This window comes from Aptenodytes forsteri, unplaced genomic scaffold (assembly GCF_000699145.1).
Source record: "Aptenodytes forsteri isolate BGI_AS27 unplaced genomic scaffold, ASM69914v1 Scaffold82, whole genome shotgun sequence".
NCBI lineage: Eukaryota > Metazoa > Chordata > Aves > Sphenisciformes > Spheniscidae > Aptenodytes > Aptenodytes forsteri.
The window spans coordinates 2,547,405-2,574,758 of record NW_008795490.1 but is presented as its reverse complement, the minus strand read 5'-3'; the positions used below and the strand labels follow the sequence as shown (position 1 = coordinate 2,574,758).

At 37.7% G+C, this 27,354-nt stretch overlaps 1 protein-coding gene across 1 annotated transcript in view; it reads right to left on the bottom strand.

The window, feature by feature from the left end:
• ESR1 (estrogen receptor 1) overlaps positions 1-27,354 on the bottom strand; it is a 174,778-nt gene that overhangs the window by 114,158 nt on the left and 33,266 nt on the right. The window contains exon 2 of the mRNA XM_019472647.1: positions 3,850-4,354. Coding sequence (XP_019328192.1) covers positions 3,850-4,354 — 505 coding nt within the window. The remainder of the gene's footprint in view (positions 1-3,849; positions 4,355-27,354) is intronic.

Genomic DNA, 27,354 nt, shown 5'->3' with positions numbered 1-27,354 from the left:
AGCCACTATAAGTAAGGGAGAAATGAATGATTTTTCATCTGTATTTCTGTTTGCACACTGATTTGCCCTGCCTCTGTCACTCACTACAAACTGGCAGACAACTCCCTTGTCAGGTAGCTGGTAGGTGCAGTCCATTTTTACACGGTTTTTGGCCAAATTTGGAAGCAGCACCAAACACAGGCTACAGAGAACCTGAAATACAGGCACGATTTTACTTCAGATCTGAGAAGTGCAAACTCAGTGGGGTGACACAGGAACATCACACACTGGCAGAACAAAAAGGATTCATCTTTGCTGTTGTCTGTAGGAATTTACTGAGGTAAATTAGCTACTGAAAGGCTGCTTGTTGTTTCCCTGAATGAACAAAAACCTGCCGAAAAGCACAAGGGGATAACCAGAAATAACCAGAACTCAAATTTAATAGTTAAGAACAAAAGAAATCTTTCAATTAATTACTGTAATATCCATGAATACAAGATTTCCTGTAATAATAATCAACTACTAATCAGCATTTAATAAAAAAAACCACTATAAAAATGATTGAGAAAATAAAATATAAGTGAGATTTGAAGAGAATTAAAAACATAGCCAGCGCTATGTTTTCTCCCTTTTACTGGCAGATACAGACATTGTAAGATAAGGGAAAGGTATTTTAGTTTGGCTCCCTCTAAAAACAGCCACAAGGTCAGACATAAAAGGGGTCAAGCTAAAGACAGCACAATTTCAATTAACTAAGCCCCTTCTTTTTTCTCAAATTCTGATGTTCCATGATTTAGAGACTCCAGAAAGGAGACGATGGGTAAATTTTTTGTATTCTTTACAAAATCATTCTTTTCCTTATGTATCAATATGTTCTGCAGCTAGATCTAGAAGCCTGTTATTATCTTGCAGTAAGAGACAAAGCCTTTTGGAAAAGGAAACACTATTTGACAGAAATAAAATATAACTTCAGAATTAATACACATGTAACTACATATGTGTCTGTAGTTAGCACGATTTTGAATACTTACTGACAAAATCAAATTGACATTAGAAGTTTTCCTTATCACATATAGTAAGTTTTGAGTCTTGTGACTGAAGATTTTTAACATTTTATCCAAGTATTAACAGAATATAATTTCAGCTCCAACCTACAATGATTATTTATTGTCCTAGCCACTTGTATCATCAAATGCAGCATCTGCATCTCAAATCCAGAGTATAACAGGATGATGCAATGCAAATATTTTTGTCTTACAAGCCAAACAGCACAATTCTGTTACACAGAAAGGTAAATGAGAATTGCAGAGGAGTCTTTCTGGGTCTTAGGTTACATTACTTATTATAGAAGCAGGCAGCCATATCATAAACTGATCATGATCCATTTTAAATTTTGTTCAGGCTTTTGGTTTGAGAATTTTTGCCTTTACCAAATCTACTGGTAGGTTGTTCCAGAGACTCACCATTTTGGTAGTCAGACATCTTCCAATCTCCAACATCAATTTATTCATTGCCAGTTTACACTGCCCCATGCTCTCTTTTCTCCCATAACCCAATTGAAACCAATGAGATTAGCCAAATGAATAAAGCAAATTGGAAATTCATGCATTACAATATTTTTTAAAGAACTTCTTCTTAAACCCCATGATTAGATATTTAAATATTTCCGAGACACTGAACACCTATTCAAATTATTTTTAACAGACTATCAGTGATTGGATTTGTGCCAAAACACAAGAATAAAGACCTAATATTTAATGTTGTGAGGGTGATAACTCTGTAAATACAATCCTGCAAAAATGAAAATAAAAAAAACCCCAAAGCTTTTATCAATTTAATTCCAAGAGTACTATGCCTGTTAACAAAAGATAATCATAGCAAGCACTTTGATACACATTTCTTACTACCACATAAGATGCGCTTTACAGAATTATGGCTGGAAGGGGTCATTAAATCATTTGTAGAACACTGTATGCAGATAAACCACCTGCACATCCAAGATCATAAATTCACCTAATTACTGCTGCATTAAGCCTCATCAATTGCACATGGCTAAAACACATCTTCAAGGGTGACACCCATCCTTGATGAGAAATGTCAGGAAATGGGGAATCCAGCACTGACCTTACATGTTTGCTCCAGTAGTTAAACTAAAAAAGTACATTAATTTTATTTTGAAGTGTCTCACCTCAATTCACTGTTTAAAAATAAACGGACGTTATTTCCATAGTTCAACTTCTATTTCCAGGTCATTCTTGGTTTTGATTCCTCCTGAAGTAAAATACCTCGTCTATAGTACATTTTCTGCCTGTGTATTTCAACTTCACAAACTCAATACTCCACTGTTTACATATCTAAGGTCACTTACACACTTTTCACCATAGGTTTGCACTGGACGTTCATGTGAAAAAAACCCCCTTTAATCAAGCGCAAAGTGCAGTTTCATTCCCAAGTCACTGGTAATCATTCAAGACCTTTATGCTCTGACATGTATTCACTCTTCCTAGAGGTACTGTATTTGGTTGCACTAAAATGCATTTTGTTTGAACTAATTCAGTTAACAGATCACTGTATTGGACAGTCTGACATAACGATTATCCATCATTTCACCAGTCTTTATTCCATCTGCTCCCCAAAACTGATTAATCATTTGCGAAAAGTGCAATCACCATCTGTTTTTTTGGACCAGATTCTGCTACCATATTCTTAGTTGGGCTGAGTTAGACTGTCTTTAAGAACACACAATGCTGTTCACAGTAACATGTTATATTGTGCAAATAAGTCTGGTAGAGCCTGGCCTTCAACAGGGAAAAAATAACTTGCTTTTATTTTTTTCATAGTCGTTCCATTTCTAGCAAACTCACCTGTATCTCTCAAATAAAGAGATACAGACAGAGTTTAAAAAAAAAATTACATCTAACTGTTCACTTTGATTCCAGCCCAGTATAATAAGCCGATGCAAAACTATGCTATTAACACTGCACAAACATTAACAGTGTGGGTATTGGTGTGTATGACTACATTTTCCTGGAAGCTACAGTTCTATCAATTTCTACCACTTACTTAAAAAATTACGTAAATGTTTTCAAAACTGAAAATCAATATTTAAACCAAGGAAAATTATTTCCCCCCTTCAAAGATACTTTTATCTTTCTGTTCCAGACAAAAAAAAAAAACAACTTCTATGGAGGGACAAAAATACAAAAACCCAAAAAACCTTATCTTTTGAAGTGCAGCATGCCAGATTTATGGTTAATATATATCACCCTCCAATGAAAAATGCAGGTTAATATGTACGCAGCTCTTAGGATAGCTCATGAAGGTGGTTACTGACTGAAATACTGTCACTGAGTCAACCCTAACAGTTTGATTAGGAAGGATATTGTCCTTCTGAACTACTTCCTATATAAGCTACTTCTCACACTGTATAGGAAGCCAGAGGAGAAAAATGCTCTTACTACCAGCTAAGAGCTGAACAAACAACCACTCACACCCAGAAATGTGTGATGGTGGAAGTCTTTTTAGTATACTTCAGACAGTATTCTAATATATTACAACAGGGACGTCGCTCGCCATTCTTTAATCAATTATGATTTCATGTTTTCCCAGGAAGCATTTATACTCGTTATCCAATTTGTTTCTCATTTATGTACAGTTTTCAAAATTTACAGCTTACAGTCACAGTGAGCTGTGAATTACAGTTTTGTTTTATTCAACAGTATTTTTTATGGTCTAGATATCGTGGATGATTCAATCAAATCACATGGTCCTTTACACAAAAAGAAAAGATTAGGGCATACAGATTTCCGCATTCTAATTTTCTCAGTTCATCCGCTTAAAGAAGAAAGAAAAATTATCTGTAGCATTTACCTGTAGAAGGCTGGAGGAGCAGCTTCCCTCATCCCAAAGCTGCCCTGTTCGTTTTCAAGGTAATAGGGTACCTGTTGGCTGTGATGATGGATGAAGGGTGACAGCTGGGGCGCCGTTTGCAAGAACACCACTGGGCTTGGTGGGACATTGTTCAGCGAGTGAAATCCTGCCAGACTGCTGGACCCAAAAGATTCAGAAGTAGGGGCATAACTGAGAGTAGTAGAGCCGTACACTGGAGCCGTAGTACCAAAATCGTAAGTGGCTCCTTCTGGGTAGTTAAAAACGCCTGTCTTGTTGCTCTCCACGTACATGTCGCTGAGCGATCTTTCCAGGGGAATCTTCAGCTGAGGTCTGCTCAGCGTCTCCAGTTCAGTGCCTTGAATCTGGTGCAGCAGGGTAACTCCAGAGGTTTTGGTGTGAAGGGTCATGGTCAGTGCTAATGGCAGTGAGCAAGGAACATATCTGCTTTTACTGTCAACAGCGAGATCGGCAGCTGGCACTCCACCTAAAAAAAACACCAGAACCTATTCTGAGGCTCAGCAGAAATCATAATAAAGCAGCACTACACAGGTATTCCTCTAATCTCCGCAAGAAGGAGGATACAAACAAATGCAGAGTGAGCACTGAAAACGCACATTCTCTCTCTCTCCCTCTCCCTCTCTCTAACTTTTAGGAACTCCTCATCTACGCTAATATGCATTACAAGGTGCTGGCCGCGAGCCAGGAACTCTTGCCTTGTGCCGATGTTGGTTTAAACATCACTTCAGAAACAATTAGTTTTGGAGTTATACCAAATAATTGTCCCTCTAAATGTTACTTCATTCTTACTAGTTACTTAATTTTTCACTTCAGGGTAGCGAGCGCTCCGCAGCAACTAACGGGAAAGAACACTTAAATCCAACCAGGAAGAGTAGTCCAGTGGTCAGGCAGATTACTGCCTTTTATTTCCTCAGCAGGCTCCAATCTATCTGTGCTTATCTCTCCTCCTGTTTGATTCATTTTCATGTTTGCTAGAAATATGTAATGTGTACATTGTAATGACCCTGGGTAGGACTATGCTGTAACTGAGATAGGGCAAAGCAGAATGTGTGTGTGCAAGCGCGTGCGTCTGTGTGCGTCTCTGTGTGTGTGTGTGTGTGTGTCACGAGCCTCAGTCAATAAAACTAGCTAACAAAATTAAAGGGTGTATGTTATCTACGTAGAAGAAAAGGTTTATAATATACTTCCATCAGTAATAGCAACTTGAAGTTACTAGAGTGTAATAGTAACATTAAAAAGTGAGGAAAAGCTTTAGATTATCCTAGAAATTTCTGTCTGCTTCTTTTTAGGCTGTAAAATGATGAACCAAAACATCATCCAGACTTCACCACAGGAAGATCCTAAAAGTTAGGAAAAAATTATTTGATTGCATGACATGTGAATTGAATACAGGAAATTCTTTTCCCTAGTCCTGTGAACAAAAGCTCAGCAAATTTGAATTTTGAAATCAGACTAGAAAATCAAGTAATCTAAAATAATCAAATGGGATCGGCTTTAAAAGAAACTGAAATGCCTCTCAAAGTTATATTTAGAAAAAAAAAGGGGAGAGAGAGAACATAATGAAAAGGTGTGGCACGCATGCTTCATCTTGCAATCTCATTCCATATAATTTTAACTTTGTGCAAACCAGTTCTCCTGAACCAGCTAAATGAAAGCCTCCAGAAACTGTTTCAAGCTCTTTAGCTTTATTGCTGTGGTCTGTGGTTCAGTCAGTGAAATAGGTCAATGCCAACCCTAAACGCATTAATATATGGCCTCCAGTTAGTATGCTTTGAATACTAGCAAAGTCTATGCTATACTTAAACAACTCCACAGTTATTCGGCTCAACCTTCAAAAAAACCAAGAAACTGAAAACCTGAATATGCAGTTCACTAATAGCGTCAAGAAAAGTTTACTGAAAATGTTTTTATTTTAGTAATAATACTATGTTTTCAGAACATCTACTAAAATAGCCGAAGTTATTTATATTTGCAAGATTATTCTGAAGCAATATACATTTGTACCTCTGCAGGCACACAGCTAAGACAGCAGCACACACATAAATATGTACTTGATAGATTTCCTCACCCACCCACCCACCCTCCCTACCCTGTTCAAATTTCAGATTGTAGACTTTGATCAAAGAGATAAGCTTGTTTAAATAACACTGGACTAAACATGTTCCCAGTTAAAAAAATAATAATCAGACAATCATACCCAGCAGTTCAGAAAGTCTTCGAAGAGTTATTCTGAAAATATGCCAGACAGTGTGAGAGAAAAAAAAGAGAGTGTATTCATGTTTGCATAGAGTGGGCGAATGTGCATCTGCAGAGACTCACAAAAACAGCAAGCAAGCATAGCTCTCAGCAGCCAGTCTGCTGGGCTACAGAGACTGAAATGAATGGCAGTTACGAGTTTAAGGTCAGTCACTCTTATAGATTTCATTTCGTGCTTTGGTAATAGATAGAAAAAGCATTATCTCATATTAAACTGCGTAATCTGAGAATTAAAGTGAATCTGCCTGCCATAAGAAGTACCCGCTTCTATATGGTGCTACAAAATGGGCTTTAAATTTTTATTTAAAGCATTATCCAACATGCATGCTATGTTAGAATTACTATATTGACATGCAATAAAATGCTCCAGCATAATAGCTATGCAGAAGACGAAGATCTAAGTGTGCACATAGAGAGCTGACTTCTGAGTGCGTCCTGTGCAACCCCAGTGCTCCCTGCATGCAGTTTTTAAAAACCTCATTAATTATTTTGGGAGGGTTCTGTGTTTTCAGGGAGACAAATATTTAAAATTTCCACCGTATGCAAACAGTATTAAAACACGCTTAGGGTTAAGTAAAAGGACCATCACTTTTGCTCCATACCATTTAAACTAGGGACCCTATGAGCAGCTTTCCACAAGCCACTGTGGAAAGTTACGGTCCTGACCCCTAAAAGGGCTCAGCAATAGATAGCTGCAGTATCCCTGCAGCACACAGCCTGGTACCCATCTCGGAAGAAAAAATGTGAGTGCCACCAACAAGACCTTAGGGACTGGCTGGGAATCCCTGTGATTGCATCCTGTAATGTTTGGCTTACTTCTTCTGTGGAAGAAAAGCAAGAGAGCAAGAAAGGGCAAGGGTGAGGCAGGGGGTTAGTCAAGCCAAATCCCATGAAGAAGTTGAATTTTTGATTTGTGTATACTGCAAAAAATCAATTTTTGATTCTGCGTACTATATGTGGGATTTTTAGATATAAAAAAGATATGAAAGGCAACAGATTATCAGAGGGGGTTATTTTTCTTGTCCTGCATGGTGATGACTATCCTGCTTGCTCCAAATTAACACATGCTGCTAGCATCCCCTGCTTTAGAGATGGCGTTAGATGCGTCTTCTTGTGGGCTTGCCCCCCAGAAAAATGAGACCTGTTTCTAAAACCTGGTCTTTGTGCTTAAAGGCCAGGACTTACTCCACCAGCCAGTGTAATCACTCTGATCTATTAGATGTCAGGTTTTACATGTTATAAGCACAATATGGAAACCTGTACAGGATATAGCAGTAATATTTGGTACTTTTTACCAGTGGATGCGTCTTCTTGTGGGCTTGCCCCCCAGAAAAATGAGACCTGTTTCTAAAACCTGGTCTTTGTGCTTAAAGGCCAGGACTTACTCCACCAGCCAGTGTAATCACTCTGATCTATTAGATGTCAGGTTTTACATGTTATAAGCACAATATGGAAACCTGTACAGGATATAGCAGTAATATTTGGTACTTTTTACCAGTGGATATGAAGCCTATCCAAAAATTTGTTTTCACTGAATTCCACTATGTATGCCTATCCCTGCAGCACACAGCCTGGTACCCATCTCGGAAGAAAAAATGTGAGTGCCACCAACAAGACCTTAGGGACTGGCTGGGAATCCCTGTGATTGCATCCTGTAATGTTTGGCTTACTTCTTCTGTGGAAGAAAAGCAAGAGAGCAAGAAAGGGCAAGGGTGAGGCAGGGGGTTAGTCAAGCCAAATCCCATGAAGAAGTTGAATTTTTGATTTGTGTATACTGCAAAAAATCAATTTTTGATTCTGCGTACTATATGTGGGATTTTTAGATATAAAAAAGATATGAAAGGCAACAGATTATCAGAGGGGGTTATTTTTCTTGTCCTGCATGGTGATGACTATCCTGCTTGCTCCAAATTAACACATGCTGCTAGCATCCCCTGCTTTAGAGATGGCGTTAGATGCGTCTTCTTGTGGGCTTGCCCCCCAGAAAAATGAGACCTGTTTCTAAAACCTGGTCTTTGTGCTTAAAGGCCAGGACTTACTCCACCAGCCAGTGTAATCACTCTGATCTATTAGATGTCAGGTTTTACATGTTATAAGCACAATATGGAAACCTGTACAGGATATAGCAGTAATATTTGGTACTTTTTACCAGTGGATATGAAGCCTATCCAAAAATTTGTTTTCACTGAATTCCACTTCATGTATGCCTTTAAAAATATCCATATCTCATACAGAAGGGCTTGCCTCACTCACTGTGTATTTTTAAAAAAATCACATGTAGTAACGACAGAGAGTAAATAAAAACATTAATTGGCTGCAGCATCTTCATTTCCAGTGCTAGACAGAAGTGTTCAAAAAAATACTTAGTCAATGGGAAATTTACCTTTTCAGATTTGGTAATTTCTCCACTAATGTGTATTCAACTGCAACCAAGCTGCCCTATGTATTTCTCTCACCTTAATGAAGGCCTAATATTGTTTGGAGTTACCGAGCACATGCTACAGGAGAAAGTCGTCTATCCCAGTCTTCCTCAGACACCCATAAAAAATAGAGGGAAACTGGTTCTACAAAATCTGAAGATTTGCTAAATTTATATCAGGTATAGATTGGTTTTTTGCTATATTTCTGAAGTTTGGGAATATACACATAAAATTAATGCTGGCTTTGATCCATCCAGGTTTATGCATACGTGGTATGTATGCGTATGTTAGAATAGGGAAGAAACAGGAAGGAAAGACAGAATAGCAATTAATGAATACTGAAGAAACAGCAGGGGACAGTCCACTGTGACTGAGGAGCACTACAGACGGTAGCAAGGAAGGTCAAAGCAGAAATTGCTCCTTCATACACAATGATTTTTAGTGAGACTCAGTCAAGAGATGAGTTTTTGAAACAGTGAGGATTCAGACATGGTCCTTCTCGTGGAAATGAGAAATGAATTGATTAAATGAATGGAAGTGACTGATTAAATCCTGTGTTCCCCCCTTTAAAATGTCAACCTTTCTATCTTCCTTTTCTAGATATGCCAGAGTTCCAGTGCCCAAGTCAGATTTTCCAGAGTGAGGAATTTACTCTAAATTACACTAATAAAATACCAAATGTACTAACGTTAAAACTAAATCACATTTTTGTGGTTCTGTGGTTAAATTAGCATCATTTACAGCTGAAGAATATTTAGATATGTTTATAAAGGCAAATTCTGCTCATTTCGATTCATTGATGAAGAGTTTGCTTCTAGTTTTTACAATTCTGTCTTTTTTTTTCTTTTTTTTTTTTTTTGACAAACGACTAGAGTGTTCAGATTAAGCTAGCAGAGTCATGCATAGTGCAGTTTGGCTCAACTGGACCATCCGTCCAACACCCTTACCAGCTACAAACAGGAGGGTACTGAATCAAATTTAGGATTCTTATCATAAGACAACATGAACATATTTTCACTTCAAAACTGGAACATGGCTTCTAAAAAATAGAAGTAGCCTCCTTCCACCAATTGCAAGTAATGTGGCACCAGCAAAATAGTCTCAGAAACAGAAAAAGGAAAAGGATAGATAAGAAAAATTATAGCAAATATTACTCTAACTTATCTAACTAACCAAAAGAAGGTTTGGGGATTTCCAGTGCCATCAACAATTTTCTATTAACTAGAAGTCCTGAAAGCCAGTCAGGGAATGGTAACAAAATAAGTTCAGTTTATAGGGTGAAAAAAAAGAAAAAGAAAAGGAAGACGAAAGAGCCTGAACAGATTCTTGATTCCGGACAAGATAAAATAGCAGTTTGAGGGAAAAGGAGATGAAAGTAAAAACACTACACAAAGACTATTCAAATTATAGGAATCTTTAAAGATAGCAAAACTCCGAATCCTATAATAGGTTTTTTTCAGCACTAGTTTTAGTAAGTATTCCAACAAGAAATGGTAAACTCAGAACTTAGAACATATACTATAAATTTTCCATAAACCTGATGACAGTGGGAGACCATAAACTTCGTCGCTTTGGTTCTACAGCTATAAAGATAGAAGCTTTTTTTAGCTGCTGCAATTAAAGAAGAATCTATTGCACATAACAGGAGGAACATTATGTTTTTCCAAGATTCCACTGTAACGTTACAGAGAAATTATGTTGTGTTTAGTCCAGTGAGGAAACTCCTCAAGATAGACAGCTGGAGAACAGCACCATCTACCCCACTGCTTTATAAATCTTCTGCTTTTGGGAAAAAAAAAAAAAAAAAAAAAAATTAAAGCCCTTGATACCACTAGGCAAAGCAAGAGGCATGCTTAAAAATTCCTCAGTCTCTTAGTACAGATATGTGCTTCACCCTGTTATTGGGAGTTTTTAACATTTAAAGTTTTATAAGTTGATACGAAGATGTATACCTTTTCTTTTCCCCTACCCCCAAATAACTTACCAAAACCAGCCATGGCACAAAAAGGCTGGACCCAAGATTTTTCATTCTAAATTTATGTTTTAGGTTGGTCTTACTGTTAAAAAGGGAGCATCTGCTTTCACATGACAAATGTAAATAGAGAATTTGAGAACATTTGCTCAAAATAGTTCTTATTCCAAACAGGGAACTGAGGAATACAATTATTCCACACATATGTTTATTAATTTACAACATTTAAATATAACTTCAGTTTTACCCATACTTTGTGTGAAAAGATCTATTACATACTTTCAAATTACCTGTGTAATCAAGAGAAAAATTAGGCTGGGACATCAGCATAGCATTTTGGTAAAGTATTCTGATGCTTTAAATTTTAAGACTGTTTACAGCTATTTATACCATCAGATTTTAGCCATTCAGGTGGAAATTTTACATGTCAGTGATGAGCTCAGAGAGAATAATTTGGAAGTATTTGAGCCAACTGGAAAGAAATCTTTTGCTTTTCCCTCCTTAAAGATTTCTAGAAACCCTTTTTTGAAATGAGAAACCCTTTTTGCTGTAGCAAATGAAGGTTTTGGAGCAGGAACTTTGAATCTGGCAGGGAGCTAAAACTGTGTGTCACAAAACCGCCTTTTGCTATTCCTCTGAAACTCCATCCACACTTGGCCAATTTTTCAACCCTTGAAAAATTGCAAGTTTTTAAGAGTTAAGATTTCTAAAAGCTCTTCCTCTCCTGACTGAACCTGCTCTCTTCTCTCTCAGATCCTAGTCCTGACTAGACTGGGCACAAAACTTCCCAGAAGAGTGAATGACATGCTACCATCCAGACTGGTACAGATACAGAAAGTTTTCCCCTTTCATCACTCTTCTGGAGCAGAGTACGAGTCTGGGCTTAAATGCAGATTATTGTGTCAGTTATAATACTGAATTTCAGTACCCAGATGTACAGACTGAATTTCCTGACACCAAAATGGGGCACCATCTGCCTTTTCAATTCAGCATTAGAAAACAACATGTAGAAACGTACTCTTTCCTGGAGGAGTAGAAGACATGCTGTAATATAACTAGCTTGTGCATTTCTTCAGTTTTTATACCTAAGATGGGAGAGGATAAGACTAAATAATTGTGCCCAACTCATACAGAATAAATGACTTACTACATACATAAAATGGGCCAAAATACCTGAGTAATCTGGACAAACTCAAAAGATATTAGCAAATACTGATGTTTCAAAGAGTTAGCAGATGTTTTCACAGAGGCAGAAAAACGGAAGAAAAAAGGCATTTCTCTGCTTTCCTACACAAAATGTTAACCACTTGTGAACAAAGATGTTCACTGGCAGAAAAGCAACAATACTGTGATTTAACATTAAGCAACATTCCCTGCTTAAGCACAAACACATCTTAACAGATCATTTCTCATGGATCTAGCTTCATCTAAAAACAAGAATGAGCTCTGAAATGCAAAACTGGAGCTTAGTATCCCATGTTCGTATTCATTTGTTCTGTTTATATCAAAGACAAATTGAATGGAGTGACTGATCACCATGAGTTAGCGTTCTGAAAACAGCCTAACAAGAAAACTTTGAAAGTCTTCAGAAGAAAGACAGCTTTGTATCTATTGAGATTGGCTTAAGGGTGAGGCATCTTCAAAATGATCAGATATTACCATGTCTCGGCTCCCAAAAATAGTCAGAAATGAGCCACGTGCTTAATCCCATTTATGTGGTGATATTAACAAAACTGACAAGTTTTGTTTATGAGATTCGAGGCATGAAAGCTGAGCACAAAATTTCAGCATTGCCCAGCCGGGTAGGACAACTGTTGTACAACTTGTTTCTAGTTGCCAGAGGATAGTTTGAGGAAGCAAGTGTTGAAACAAGCTCCTTAAATCTAGGAGTAGGATATCTTGGAGGAGAGATGTGGGAATGGTGTTTGTAGAGGGAGAGATTTGTGTCTGAATTAACTCTCAGGAAACCCCTAAAAAAGACTGCTTATAAAAGCAAGCCTGCTTCCCCAACCTGACAGCATAAGCTTTGCACAAGAACTGACCCTTTAGGCATGGGTTAGTGTGTGTCTTAACCAGAAGACAGCATGAAGAAGCCTCTCAGATACCATTATAAATTTGTAACTGTGATACCTGTGTTCCACATTTGTAAATTCTTTATCCAGTTTAACCTTGAAGTACCCTGGGGTGATTTCAGGCTAACTGGCACACACCCCAGTACACCATCCCTATAGAAGAGTAAATCTTTAAACTGATGAAGTACCATTAGTATAACACATAGTATAACACAGTTCTTCAGATCACTTAAAAGAGAGATTGTACCTCTGTTGAACTACACAGACCAATTTCAACGTTAGTAATACAGGAATCTATGTGGAAAGAACATCTTCCAGATATCAGGATTAACCAAAAAAAAAATCATCTTTTTGACACGGAAGAATGGCAGACCATGTGGAACATATATAAACATTTTTCTTCCCCCTGCCTTTGCCCCCACCCCTTCCCCCAGGGTCTTCCATTGTTTCAGCAGGTTTGCTTAGTGGATGTCAGCTCCATTTGCTAATCAATCATATTTCATGATTAACTGGCCTCACTCACAGTATTATTTCTCAAGACTCATTTTCCTGCCAAATGCTTGACTGTGTACTGAGCAACAAGAGCCTCTCAGACTTCAGGTTTAAACATGTGCATGCAAGTGCTCTTGTGCAAGTGCACCCATGAGTTTGCAAAATATGCATGATGACATTCTCCTCAGGTAAAATCTCTTAGCTGTCTCCTCTCAAATACTGCACTATAAGAGTACTTTTTTCATAACTCTTGCTGTAGTTTCAGGTTACACTGCAACTGATACCTAAAACAGGTCCAGCTCTTTTTTTTCAAAAGACACATTTGCTAACACATGAAGAGCTAAAGAGAAACACAAGTGTTTGGCCATTTTATAATCTCCACACTTAAAGAAGAGGCCTCAAATTAGGCGTATCAATGTGAGACTTCCTGTTACCCTTACTCCCTTTTGGGTCTCCCAGTACAAGAAGCAAGTCCAGAGGCCCCAGGCTGGTCAGGATATATAAGGACAGCCTCAGGTAGCAGGGCCTGCTCAAAAAAAGCTTGGGGAGACCTTATTGCTATCTACAACCATCTGATCAGAGAATACAGAAAATACAGAGCCAGACTCTTCTTGGAGGTATGCAGCGACAGTCCAAGTGGCAACAGGACACAAGTTGGACTATGGGAAATTCCAATTAGATATTAAGTATAAATTTTTACCATGAGAGGTGTCAAATACTGGAACAGGCTGTCCAGAGATGCTGGGAACTCCCTGTCTTTTGAGGATGAGACTCAACTTTGAGTTCAGGACTCAATTGTACAAGTCCCAATTGTACAAGTCCCTGAGCAACCTGATCTAAAAATACCTTCTTTGAGCAGGGCTTTGGACTAGATGACATCTTGACATCCCTTCCAATTTTATCTATGATTCTACGCATCTAATACACAGACCTACAACAAAATACTCAGAAAATATTAATTACTTTGATGATGGTCTATTTACCTGTTCTCCACAGATGCCTGATTTCAAGATCCCATTTAATGGTTTCAACCCTTCTGCTGCTCTTTCATCAAGACATCTGCCTTTTTTAATTGGTCTGCTATTTTCCCTAGATTAGATAGGGATTAAGGAAGCTCCATAGGCAAGTTCACCCTTCCCGTCAATTCATCTACTCACTGGCCTGATCAATGTCTTAGAGTCTCAGTTCCCTATCATAATCTGAGTTAGGAAGGGGAAAAAAAAAAAAATCTATTGGCCTCACTGTACCTTCTCAGCATTTCTGTAAACTACTCCAGTCCTTATCCAAAATACCTTTGCTGCCCATTGCCCCAGTAGTGGACCTACCTGTTCTCAGCAGTCAATGGCACACTATGTTTGAACACCCACCAAGACCGAGGCAGTAAGTAGTCAGTCATCTTTTGTGGCTTCCACAAAACAAAACCAGCTGCCTCTTTTGATGGAGATGACTGTCTTCATCAAAAGACTTATTCTGAAGTGTCATTCCATGGGTCTAGTTCCCTCTGTCAACATTTCTCCATACATACATATGATGCAGGGACATGTACAGTAAAGTGACCAGAGTCTCCAAGTCTTTAGAAGGTAGAGCCTAACCCCAAACCAGAAGACAGTGTAGGATCAATCTTATGGCATGACCTAGTTTCTTCACTCTATTTCTCTCTAGTAATGGTATTCAAATACACTATGTTTGGTTTTAACACTTCACACATCCACATTTCCTTCCTAGAAGCTGATCCTCCAATTGAAAGGTCCTGTGGTGAGGCTAACCCTATCACCTCAAGAAGTTATACTTATCGTGACCGTGAAGCCAAGATAACTCTTCACCCAAAAGGCTTGGAAAAGTCTTGGTGCTTCAGCATCCCACTCTTGTCTACCAGCTACTGGTAGCAGAAGTCCCTGATTTCCTGGGCATCTTCAGAGAACTGTATTTGCTTTAGTTATTCCACAAATCATTGTCAATCAATCTTCTCTGCTACTGCAAGCATGGCTACATATACCTGTGAATAATCTGCAGCCAGCACATCAAGTCCTTTTGTGTACCTTAGCTTCTCTCTATCCAATTAGAGATTATCACAGAGCCATTGGACTGTTGCCAGTGCCACACAAGGAAGGTGTGTCAATTTACCACTGGGCCTATTCTCATAAACCTCAAGTCCAAAAGAAAAAGTCCACAAGAGGTATCAGTTGTTGAATTAATCAGTGTTGCTACACATTTTTCTGTATTCTCTCCTTGATGTCAAGAACTGGCTTGTTATTGCTGCCACCAGTCCGGCAACAACTAGAGCCACATCCGAGTGGCTCGTTGTTGCCACTGGTCATCCATCTGGCACATACTCTAGAAAAGCACGGTCAGACAGCAAATGTTCATTAAAAAAAAAAGATCATGTCCAGCAGGGAAGGTACTGGCTGCAGTCATCCTGTGCAGACCCCAAGTGAAACAGCAAATTCAATACTCTAGATAGAAAAAGCATGGTAGATGTTGTAGGGAAAGATGTCATGAGTTAATAATTCATCAGGTCTTTGTAACTGGGAGCTATGTCTTCTGTTCTGGTGCACTTTTTAAAATTCTCAATCACCAATTAACAAAATATTTCTTAATTTTAACAACAATTCAGCCCTCCTAGAAGAGAAGTCTCAGTAAGAGGTTCCCTCAGAAGTTATGATTCCATTTAAGTAGCAGAAATGTACCATCTATATTAAAAGATGCATTTTGGAGCTAATGAGCAGCTTCTTCCATAACAGTTATAGTGAAGACATGCAGGACCAGGAAGATCTTGAAATGAATCCTTATATTTTCTGATACCTTTACGTTTTTTATTTGAAAAAAGTGATAGGCATTGTATTAAATATATAGTCCTAAATAAGGTTGTGCTATATCTTCTACAATAATATGAATCAGTCACTGTCTTCAGTGGAACTGATCATGATGAGCTAAGTTAAAAATGAGTTTAAGTGCTTTGCTGGATCAGGGCCTAGGTCTCTGATCCTCACACACACATCATCTCCAACCATCAGAGAAGTCCAAAATTAACAGCCACAGAGGTTATACCTCATTCTTTGGGAATAACTTGCAAGCTTTCCAAAATTCTGTTTCTGTGATATAACGAATACTCCTTACTCCAGAGAAGAAGTCCAATTTTAAAACTGACTTAACAAGCCTACAAGCATAGCCCATGGAATCTGAACCAAAAAGCAATGCGAAACACTCAGTTCTATAGTGATTGTTATTTGTACTCAGGAGCGCCTAAGATCACCATGAGAAATTAGGTTCTTGTTGTGCTAAGTACAATGTATACTTAGAACAAAGAATGTTTACTTAATAGCCCAGATTTAAATATCCAGGCTTATCCTAGTGACTGAAAATAGCACCCTTAAAGAGAGTTTCTCCATTTCTTCACAAAATTCAAATAGACCTGATAATGTATCTCCTGCTCCCATTATGAGGCTGCATTGTTTAATAAAACTGAAGTCTGTTTTCTAAACTCTAAATATAAAATCTTTTGATCAAGCTATCAAACAATTCAACAACTGCAAATACAAGAAACCTATACAGAACTAAAGAATTAGCACTAACAGCAATTGTTCAAAAAATCAGGGAGTTACAAAGTAGGCAATTGCAAAGGACACTCACAAGCTAGCCATAATGTAACTGAAGCATCATTATATGTTACAGCTGCTGAAGACTTCAGTTCTTGCCAGAACAATCATGAGCAATAACAAAATTATACAACTTCAGTGTTGTCTAACCGGCATCAAACAGAAAATGGTGTCACAATCATCTGCAGCACACTCTGTCTCAAGAAGATGAAAAACAAAACCCACCCAAAAAAAAAGGAAAAGCAGGGTAGGAAAAAACTAGGCTTCTGGTTGGTGAAAGCTTTCAAAGTCACTTCTATGCTTCTGTAGAAAGACAAAAATGCATTGTCATCTGTCGAGCGGAACAAATAGGACCTTAGTGATTCAGTAACAGTTGCACTCTCTTGGCAGATATTAGCTTGTTTAAGGCAGGGAAGATCAAAGGAAGTAACTGGATGCCAACAGGAAAAAAAAAAAAGAAAAAAAAGGTCAAAGTTATTTATTATTTCAGCATTCCCCTATCTTTATTTGTTCTTCCACCATTTTCATTGTTTTGTGCAACAAGATGGAGATCTTCCTGAAACAGAGCAGTCAATTTAGTGCAATGGTTCTTTTGCAATACAGGCTCTCCTATAAGTTCAGAAACCCATCAAAGCAATAGGTTTCCTATTCCTCAGGGTGTGTGAAATACAAAGTTCCACGTATTTATTTAGCACAACGGTCTACAAGCCACAGAAGTTATGAGCTATTAGTAATGAATTATAAAAACAGAAAGAATGAACAGCAATCTGGCATTAGAGATGCCAGAATGTAAGAATATTGATATTTGATTTGATACTATAGGAAAACCAGAGTTAATGTTAACTAGTTGCCATTTTTCCAAGGAAGTGAGGTTACAGCTGCAGAACCTTTAAAAGCTGCAAACACTGCTATTACAAACTTCTAACACCTGTGGTAAATTAATTTAAATTTAAGTAATTTTTTTTTGCCTGAAGAAGTATCAAGAAATTTAAATTCTTATTGTGTAAGTAAGGGAGAGGGTTATTCCTAATAATTCCTAAATGAGATCTTGCCATAATCGAAACCTCAGCAATGCATCACTCATGCAACATAACAGAGAGAAAGGGCAGATCTGTACTATGCAAAGACAACCGATACATAGACTCCCAAGCCATCTTTACATGTCTTAGCTCTGGAATGTGAAGAAAGACTGTTGTTAGCACGGTGCCATGCTCCGGATGATTAACCCCTGTCTCACAGACGGCATAGCGCTAATATGGTTATATTGCTTTGTATACCAAGTTACTATCTCTGTACTGTGTAATATATGAACTAATTCAGGCAGTAATATTGCACGCTTCTTTCTACCACACTTCTTCAAACAGGAGAGGTATGCTTAGAAAGGCCTCTTGACAGGAAATAAAAATGCTCGGTAGTGTAGGCTCTCCACTGTGTTGACTCTCCTCCCCTGAGTACTGGCATCGTTAGAGCTATATGGACTGGTGACACATTACAGCCCAGCACCAATATGGTGACATTGCGAATGGCACCAGGAAGGCTGGAGCCCCTACAAGGAGGTTAGCATGCAGAGGCCAGCGTCAGCCACCCTCATCAGAGGTGGCTGAGCAATAAAGAGGTGACGATGAAGATGCTGAAAACATCTTCCTCAGGGAAGTACTGCCTTTAGTAAGCTACAGGTAGATGAAACTCCAGGCTGCTTCTATTCTAGTGAAAATACAACATACCTGCAGACTCTCTGCAATGGTACTACTAACCGTTGCAATATTCCCCGGGATAAGTTTGGCATGTGCCAAGCGGCTCTACCCCAAACTATTCCTGAGCTTGTCTGAGACATTAAAAAATTACAGGAGCATTCCTATTATTTAGTTTGCATCCATCTACGACTTCATGGAGACTATTAGCACACATGCAAGCTATTCCAGAACAATTGGTCCAGCTGCCTGCGAATAATCTTGGGTGTATTTGATTTATGTTTATAGCTAAAGCCCCTGGCTCTTAAGTTTGATCTAAAGGATTGGTCTGCAACCTGCTTGTTAGGTGCCAAAGTTCAAGAGCAATGCAGACCGTTAAAGCCTGGGTATGCCTCACTCCCAGCAGCTTCAGCATGACTTGAGCACGCACAGTGAGTCGCTGGGCACTTCTGACCTGAAACGGACAAGGAAGCATTTGCAAGGCACAGACGAAACACATCCCTGTTTCAGTGTTCAGGGAATTCAACTTCCTGAAAGCCAGCCTGGAAAGTCAATCTTTCGTGCTTGTCAGGATTTTAAAAAGAATAGTTTTGCAATACAGCTCAAGTGATTTAGCAGTGAACTGTTGACAAAAGTGGTGGTATCCCTCCTCCTGCCTTTGCATTCCCTCCTCTTTCCATGCTTCCAGTCTGGAGACTGACGTTAGCAAAAAGCTTTGGTTGTTTTCTGAAAGGTAAGTATCATGCTGGTGCAGCTCTTGAGCCAGTTCAGGAGAAGCTGGAGGAGCACATGGCCAGAGTGAGGAGGGAGACCACCTTGTTCAGCAGCAGCTAGCCAGTAGGTTAATTTAAAAGTGCACTCAGAGAGAACCGGCCAAAGCAGAAAGGATGCAAACTGCCAAAGGAACATTTGTCCACCACACATTCACATTGTTTATGATGAAACTGAATCAAATACACCATGGATTACATATACCTATTATATGGCGTATTTATTTTCTATTATCTGTATTATACTATGTTGTCTTTAACAAATAATTTTGTTTTCTCTAAAGATTCAATGTTTGCAAAAGCAAAAATGATCCCTGATTAAGATCAAGAAATATTTTGCTTTTCACAAGTTTTTATGAGGTTGTCCAGTTCATTTTTTCCACATTTCTATGCAAAAAAAACCAAGCAGCAAGATAAACCACTTTTAAGAGGAACTTCTAAATATTTGTAATTAGCCAATGTTGACAAAGAATAATATACATAATTACTACTAAAATTATTTGACTCAACTCCACAGTGACACTGAGTCCTGAATTTTTTTTACAAGAAGAGAAATATTTATTTAGAATATATACTATTCGATTTTAAAAAGTGAAATAAAATATACTGTTAATTTCAATAAATAAAAATTACAGGTTGAGTGACAGAAAGATCAAAAATTGTTCGTCCATAATATTAAGAATATTAAGACTTTTTTTTCTTCAGAGTTATCAAAAATTGTTCGTCCATAATATTAAGAATTAAGACTTTTTATTCATCAGAGTTAAAGGTAGTTTCACATGGGATTTAGAAGGCTGTTGGAGGCAAAATACTACAGCTGACAGATCAACACTTTGCTCTAATATAGCAGCAATTCCTGTATGCCTGTTTCTGTTTTTCAGAGAAAGACTGAATATGAGTAGGTCAAATTACAAGAATTTACATTATCATACCATCATTGAAAACCTGCATCTGCTGTTGAAGGAGAAAAATACTTGTCCTTGCTTTCCATCATCATACGGTCACTGCTCATTAACCAAAAGAGCTCCAAAGCTGTAGCATGAACTCCAGTCTGCAAAATCTGCACCACCCAGAAAGCACATGCCTAACATGCATGCACTGAGGATATAGGGATCCACATCCTCACTGAGGAGCACTTCTGTACTTTTACCAGCAATCCCTGCAATGTATTTTAGTATTCCAAATAACAGAATGAGTATTACATAGCATTCTACCTAAATAACAGCTTGTGCACTAAAATGTACCCCAACAAAAATCCCCACATTTCAGTCTTCAGATATTAAAAACTGCTAGAATGTCTTTTCTTATGTAGTCTGGGTCCTGACAGATAGTATACATCAAGAAATCATTTAGAAGCAGATGTAAAAGTTACACTTTCCATGCAAAATTTTATCCTACAATATTCACAGTTCTAGTTTGGATGAAAATTAGTTTGTATTCTTTTACAAAGGTTTCAGTGAACCATTTTTGAGAGACTGATCCACTGAATGTCTGTGTGTGGTTCTGAAATACATTTACTGAGATAAGGATTTTAGGGTAAGTACCTGGAATTTACGTTTTTCTTGAGCTTACACCATAAATCAGTTTTATCAGTTTTAGAAATGAGACATGAGTTAAATTTGTTCATATTATGTAATTTGACTGCTTAACAATATCACAGCAGTTTCAAGTCAAGTCTAGTGTATGTGTGCTCAGACACTGCAATGGTTGTCAGGCTGTATTTTGGGTGATATACAAAAATGGTTGCTTATCAGTCCACAATATATGTTGAACACTGATGACTTGTAAAGATATCTCCAACTTCACTGTGTTGGAGTGCTCCAACAAATTATATGCTCCAAAAATTTCCAGCATATAATTTTACCAGTGGAAATTCTTGTTTCATGACTTCAGACACATCTTATTTTCCCAGGCAGTTCAACCCACTCTTCCCCACGTAGTATTCTTAACTTGCTGTTCATTGTTCATCATCAAATAACATAAAACATACTTTTATATGAAAAATAAAAGCACTATTAAAAATCTACATCTGCTCTGTGACAAAACAGAAATTTATGCTGAATACAGATGGCTACTTATTTTATCTGAGGTATCCAAACTGCATAAAACCGCCCTTGATAAAACTGAATGGACTTTATCTAAACTTAAGAAGTAACTGACAAATTTGCATGATGAGCATGACTGTGTCCTCACTTAAATCAATGAAGAAATAATCCCTGTAAAATTAATAGGATTATCCATTAATAAATTTTCAACAATGCTATGTTAAAATAACATGGCCCTTCTTATTAAAAGAAAAAAAAATCCACTGCTAGGTAGTATTACTTTACCCTATTTCTGCTTTGAAATGTTGATTCTGAGGAAATACAGGAGCAAATGCTGTTACAGAGCCTCACTGACAGAATTAGCAGTTGATTTTGTGATCAATCTCACTGATCGCTTACGTTCTACAAATCTAAGCAAAAAACACCGTAAAAGATACTGTAGTAGCAATGTCTGAACTCCAGCAAAGTTGAATGATTTTTATTTTTTCAAGTGCTCAGTTTTTCTGCTTTGAAGGAATAAACTGTCATTTATTTTAATCTCCCATCATTGTCAGTAATGGCTAGGGATATGCTGTAACACCTCTATCCAAGTACGTTTGACTTCCTTCGCTCTCATGGATGGAAGCCCATGAAGGAAAACAGAATAACCTTACCATTTTAAACACATTCTAGATAAACTTGTTCATTTCACAGAGCAGCGGCAAAGCGTATCCATTTGTACTTCATGCTCTCTTCCTTTAATAAATGCAGCAACTTTAAAATCCTATTTGGCAAAAATAAAACAGGCTTTCTATCAAAAGCCATCATATTTTAAGAAAAGATTTAAAGGCAAGAACTACCTGATCCTATAGTATTTTATTTATTTCTACCAAAATATGTTAAAAAACATCAACATGGAGTTGAGTGCTTAAAAAGATTTATAGCTACAAACATTGTAATAAACAAAACAGGGCCTGAAGCTCAGTTAGCACTCTACAAAAATCCTGAAAATAGCCCAAACCTTCTAATATACTGTTTTTTTCAGCCTTTCCAAAAACCCCCAAACATGCTGATCTTGCAGTAGCATTTGCAAGTCAGTACATCCGGCCTACACAGGACAGATATGAGGGCATGAGATCCAAGCAGTTGAGCCATTTACTTCATATTTTAGGTAAGTTAATTAATAGCTTCATATCACCAGCTTCCCTTCTCCTAAACTAAAGCAGCTCCATTAACACATCCTTCCTGATTGAAACTACAGCACAACCAACTTGAAGTGTGAAGTATTTTCTCAAGTAAAGTTTCATAGGCTCACGTTGCTGAAAAGTGTAACTTGGAAAGAAGCAATCAGAAGAGAACAGTGTGAACAATCCCAGGGTAAAACTTTAGGTACTATAATCTCATCTCAGAGAGATGGAAGCATATGTAGTATCACAGAAACCAGCCTCCGGAAGAAGAGGTTACTGCCTTCAAGACAGAAATGGAAGGAACATTAATTTTGATCAAAATTGAGGCCTGATCATCTCCCAGAAGCTGAAGACTTGAAAACACTACCAAAGATATTATCTCTTCAAATGAACAGAAAGATGCAAATCTGCAGCTAAGTGGCTAGTAATGTCTGTCACTGCATCATTTCATTTGCTTTCCAGAATCTTTGAATTCCATGTGAATTCCTTTTTTAATTCTAGCTCCATACTCAGATCTTGCTCCATTTACAGCCTGTCACTAGGTAATCACATATTATGCCAACAGAAAAATTAATCAATTGAATAACCCGCATTTTAAGGGAAACCAGAAGTCAGCATTTTTAGATGTGAACAGAGTCACAAAACTTTTGTATGTGTAACACATCTAGAGCACTTTGAACACATTAAAATGTTGTTCAATAGTCTTAAATTTCCATATCTAAATGTTTACAAACTAAATTTTTATTTTCTTCAAAATTCTGGATCAGCTTATAATGCCAGAGATAGACTTCTGAATCTACAAAATTTTTTGGCTTTGTTACATCACTGTCTTGTACTGATGAGAAGTCTGAAGAAGTAAGTGAGGAGCGCCAGCCTGCATGGGTGGCTTCGTCAACTTAGAGTAATAGTTAAGCCAATCTCTAATAACTTTGTTTTACTGATTTTGAAACATTTTTGCAAAAACTTCAAAATTGTATCCATCCCTGGGTATAATACCAGCTCAAGTTAGTAGTCCTTGCTTTTGGGTCTACAGAAGTTCCTTTCAGACCCATGAAAAAATACCATACAATCCATATAGTTACCAATCTGTTATACACAACACGTAACAATAGTCCTTTTGAGCGCAATTCAGTAGCCTAAATATAGCCATTTCATGTCATTTGGGTCACTCCAGGATACCCAAGACGCTACATGAGGCTGGCATATATAACCAAGTAGTTAGAGGAGATCTATGATCTCTGGAGCAGCTATGTGTGAGCAACTGGCAGTTACATCTCGTGGGATTGTGCTTCTATTGATATACATATATACACATACATGTGTAGTATGTGCGTGTATATATGTATGTGTATATATAGAGAGAGTATATGTGTGTATCAGTAGTAGTGCAACGGCCCATATCTATACATACACACGTGTGTATCTCTCTGAGAGGTCTCTTTTGGGGAACAAAAGCTATAAACTTTCTATTCGTGCCCTTTTCATACTTATAAAACAAACAGCAAAAGATGAGTCAGAATAATTTGCCAGTAGAGCTTACCCATAAACAGAGGCAAAATTGTTATTTATTATAGAAGTTCACTCACCTTAAGAATCTCTCTACCAGCACTATAAAAGGCTTTCCTTTATCTTACATATATCTTCCATGTCTGTACTTTCGGGTGAAGTGTGGCCTGCTGTGTTCAGAAACTGACATAGGCAGTGTCAATTGTGTTTCCATTTGGCATTAAGGTCTTTCTTCTAGTATATGCTTTATTACCACCTCCTATATGGAACTCCAAATAAATTTCAAATACATTATTTGTATTTAACTTCTACCCCATATAAATTAAAGACAGCTTTTATAAACATGAATTGATCATAGTATCTATCCACCTTTGGGGAATTAAAAAAAAAAAGATAGTAACAAGTATTTTCAAAAATGCTTCGGTTTCTGAAATAGATATATCCATTATTAGCTTTCCAAACAGAACTTGTTTTCTTCTTGTATTATCAACACATTTTACTTTAAAAAACAGCAAATTTTTATAACGTTCAAACTGAAATTTGGCATTGAGTTCTCTTCTGTGGTCTTTTCATTTCATGAATCAAAGGCAGAATAAAAGCATTAATTTTCCTTTTCCAGGCTACTGTCAATGTTTTGCATTGAATTATTCACATGGATTCATATTTCCTTTGGAGACTTACTGATTGTCTACAACTGACTGGAAGACAGGATATTCAAACCAAACTACAAGAAAATTTAATCACTCTACCAGTTCTCCAAAATGAACACAAGCATAGTGTTGGAGACACCAAGGAGGCTCAGATCTACTAACCTTACATGATTCAAATTCAGTATATGAAGGCACGTGAATATCTGTTATACAAAGGTAGTGCTTTGTGGAAAAGTAAAACAGCGACTAGTGGAAAACTGATACCTAAATTTGAAACCTTTACTCAGTAATGTTGTCTAAATGGGTCTGCAGAACTAATTACAAGAGCACAACTAGCTAGAAACAGAACAGACAGGTGACTGGAAGTGGACTGGAGGAGATGTGAAATATCTAATAGGCACATTGGTTCAGACCCAGGATCCCTGTAGCCCTGTAACCTTGTCTTCAGCAACAGTGGCTACAAATGGATGCTCAGTGAAGAGAAAGAACAGGACAAGTATATGTGATATTTCTCCTATATATTATCCTAGCTTCTGTTTTCTGCTTACAGGATTTGCTGAGCCTAATCCAGTTATCTATACAACAATCCTCAATGGAACTATCTTCCAAGTTGTTTTCATTCTCCCTTCAATCTGTACAAACTGTTTGCATCCATAACAACCTTTGTCAGGGAATCTCACAAATCCCTACTGTGTGGGAAATTACCTACTTTTGCTTGTTCTGAACCTGGTTTCTTGAAGCTTCACTGCATGGTCTAGGGGTCATTCTCTTGTTGGAACAACTACTTAACACTCAGTCCCTACCCACTCTCTTCATTAAATCCAAAACTGGGATCCAAAAAGACCCATCAAACCACCTCTGAAGACCCCTGGAGAAACCTAAAGTCATTAAACATCTCCCCGCTTTATCTGAAAGTCCTGGATATCATTGCTTTTCTCCTTTGGTACAGCACTGAAGCTGTCCTCCCTTAGCAGCTGAGTGCCCAGTTTCATGACTAAGGCAGGCTGGGATATGAAAAAGAGGCAGAACAGCATTAACGTTCTCTACAGACAATTTGGAAGGAGCCCTCTGAGCATGTCTAACGCTTACAGCAATACACTAAAAGAAAGCTTAACAAAAGTCAGTTGCTTATTTGATTTTATTTTCTTTTTAAGTGATGAAAGTGTGAGTAGAAGCAAGATTGTAGCCTGGTGGTTAGAAATTTCACTGGGGAAAATGAAAACTTGCATTTTGGTCCTGCTCCCAGAACTATTTGTGCTTTATTCAAAGTCTGCTTTCATATAAAACTCACAAAATAAGTTTTAGATGAACACTGTGATGTGCAACCTCAAAAATACAGGAAGATTAATGATTTCTCTTGGGGTCTATTTAAGCTCAAACAGCTTCATGCAAAGTATACAAGCTATGGAGAGTCCATAGCACCAAGAGAGAAAAGCAGGCTCAGAAACCTACTGGGGACAGGGTACGTAGCCATCCCTTGCCAGCATTAAGGCAAAGTTTCTGCCTGTGAAAGGGACAGAATCTGGAAAAATGCTCATTAGATCACTAGGTCAAAATCATTAGATACAAAACAAGATTTATACTTCTGATAACCCTCTCTGGACCCATCCTTCCTTGAATACATATCTAAGTGTGAGGTCAAAGAAACAGAAAGTTTCCACATTCTCATTATGGTCCTAGATGACAATGATGCTAACACATGCAACTCTTCCATTCAAAACATAGGAAGGCAATTACAAAGTGTTCTCATATTTTCTGGGCAGAGGGGTTAAGGTATTACATTTACATGAATTATGGTTTTCCAACTGAAAAACAGAAACTAATTTTCACCAGAATATTTATCCTCATTAATGACTAGCTTCCTGCCAAATTTTCAACTACTGGTTATTTTTATGCCTAAACTACCAGGATAACTTTAATATTTTGGTGAGTGAAAAAACAAAGGAATTCTCAAGTGAATCTGCCACATCACTCAGAGCTTAGCTTAGTTTTATCTTTGTACATGTAACTGGAACCCTTGGTTGATATATCATAAAAGCAGAACCCCAGTGCTGTAATACCATGAAAAACAATGGCTAGCTTGCTGCTAGTTTGTTTACTTATCCTCAGGGAAGTAGGCTGCAGTAAGTCATAAAAAACATTCATCCATGATCCTTTTGTGCCTGAGACATCCAAAATTTTTCACTTCCCTATGTCCCAATCTTATATACATCCTGTATGCGCGTAATACCACACCCAGTCTCACAGTACGATTTATAAGCTAGCACTAAACAGTGTTCTCAGAACTGTTCATAAACATTAAATGTCAGGAATATTTTTCCTTATACAACATAGAGAAGTTGCAGGATTTGTCCAACACATACCAACTTAGTAACAGAGCGGGCTGAAACCTAGAAAAGAGATAATGGGTTTTAGTTTCTTGCTCTATGTGCATTTCCTCATTGAATATCATCCATCAGTAAAGTGTATGACTCAAAGGCCACTACAACATACAATGGAATTTTGCAGGATCTGAAATTCTAACAAAACCAAGAAATCTGGAGCTGAAATAAGGCAACTTTTGAAAACGAAACACTATTCAATTGATATTCCTGCCAGCCAACTGTGCAATCTTATCTTTGCTGCTCAAAGGTGGTAAATATCAATGGAAATGCTTCCTGTTAAACAAAGACGAAAGCATAGGAGAAGATACCACTGTACTATAATCCAGTCATCTGTCTCAGCATTTCACTGGAGGATCTGCAGCTGAACCATATGCAACTGCACTAAGAAGTGGTAGGATTAGTGAAAATAGTCTGGTCTGAGAGCCACTCTAAGTGGTTTAATAAAT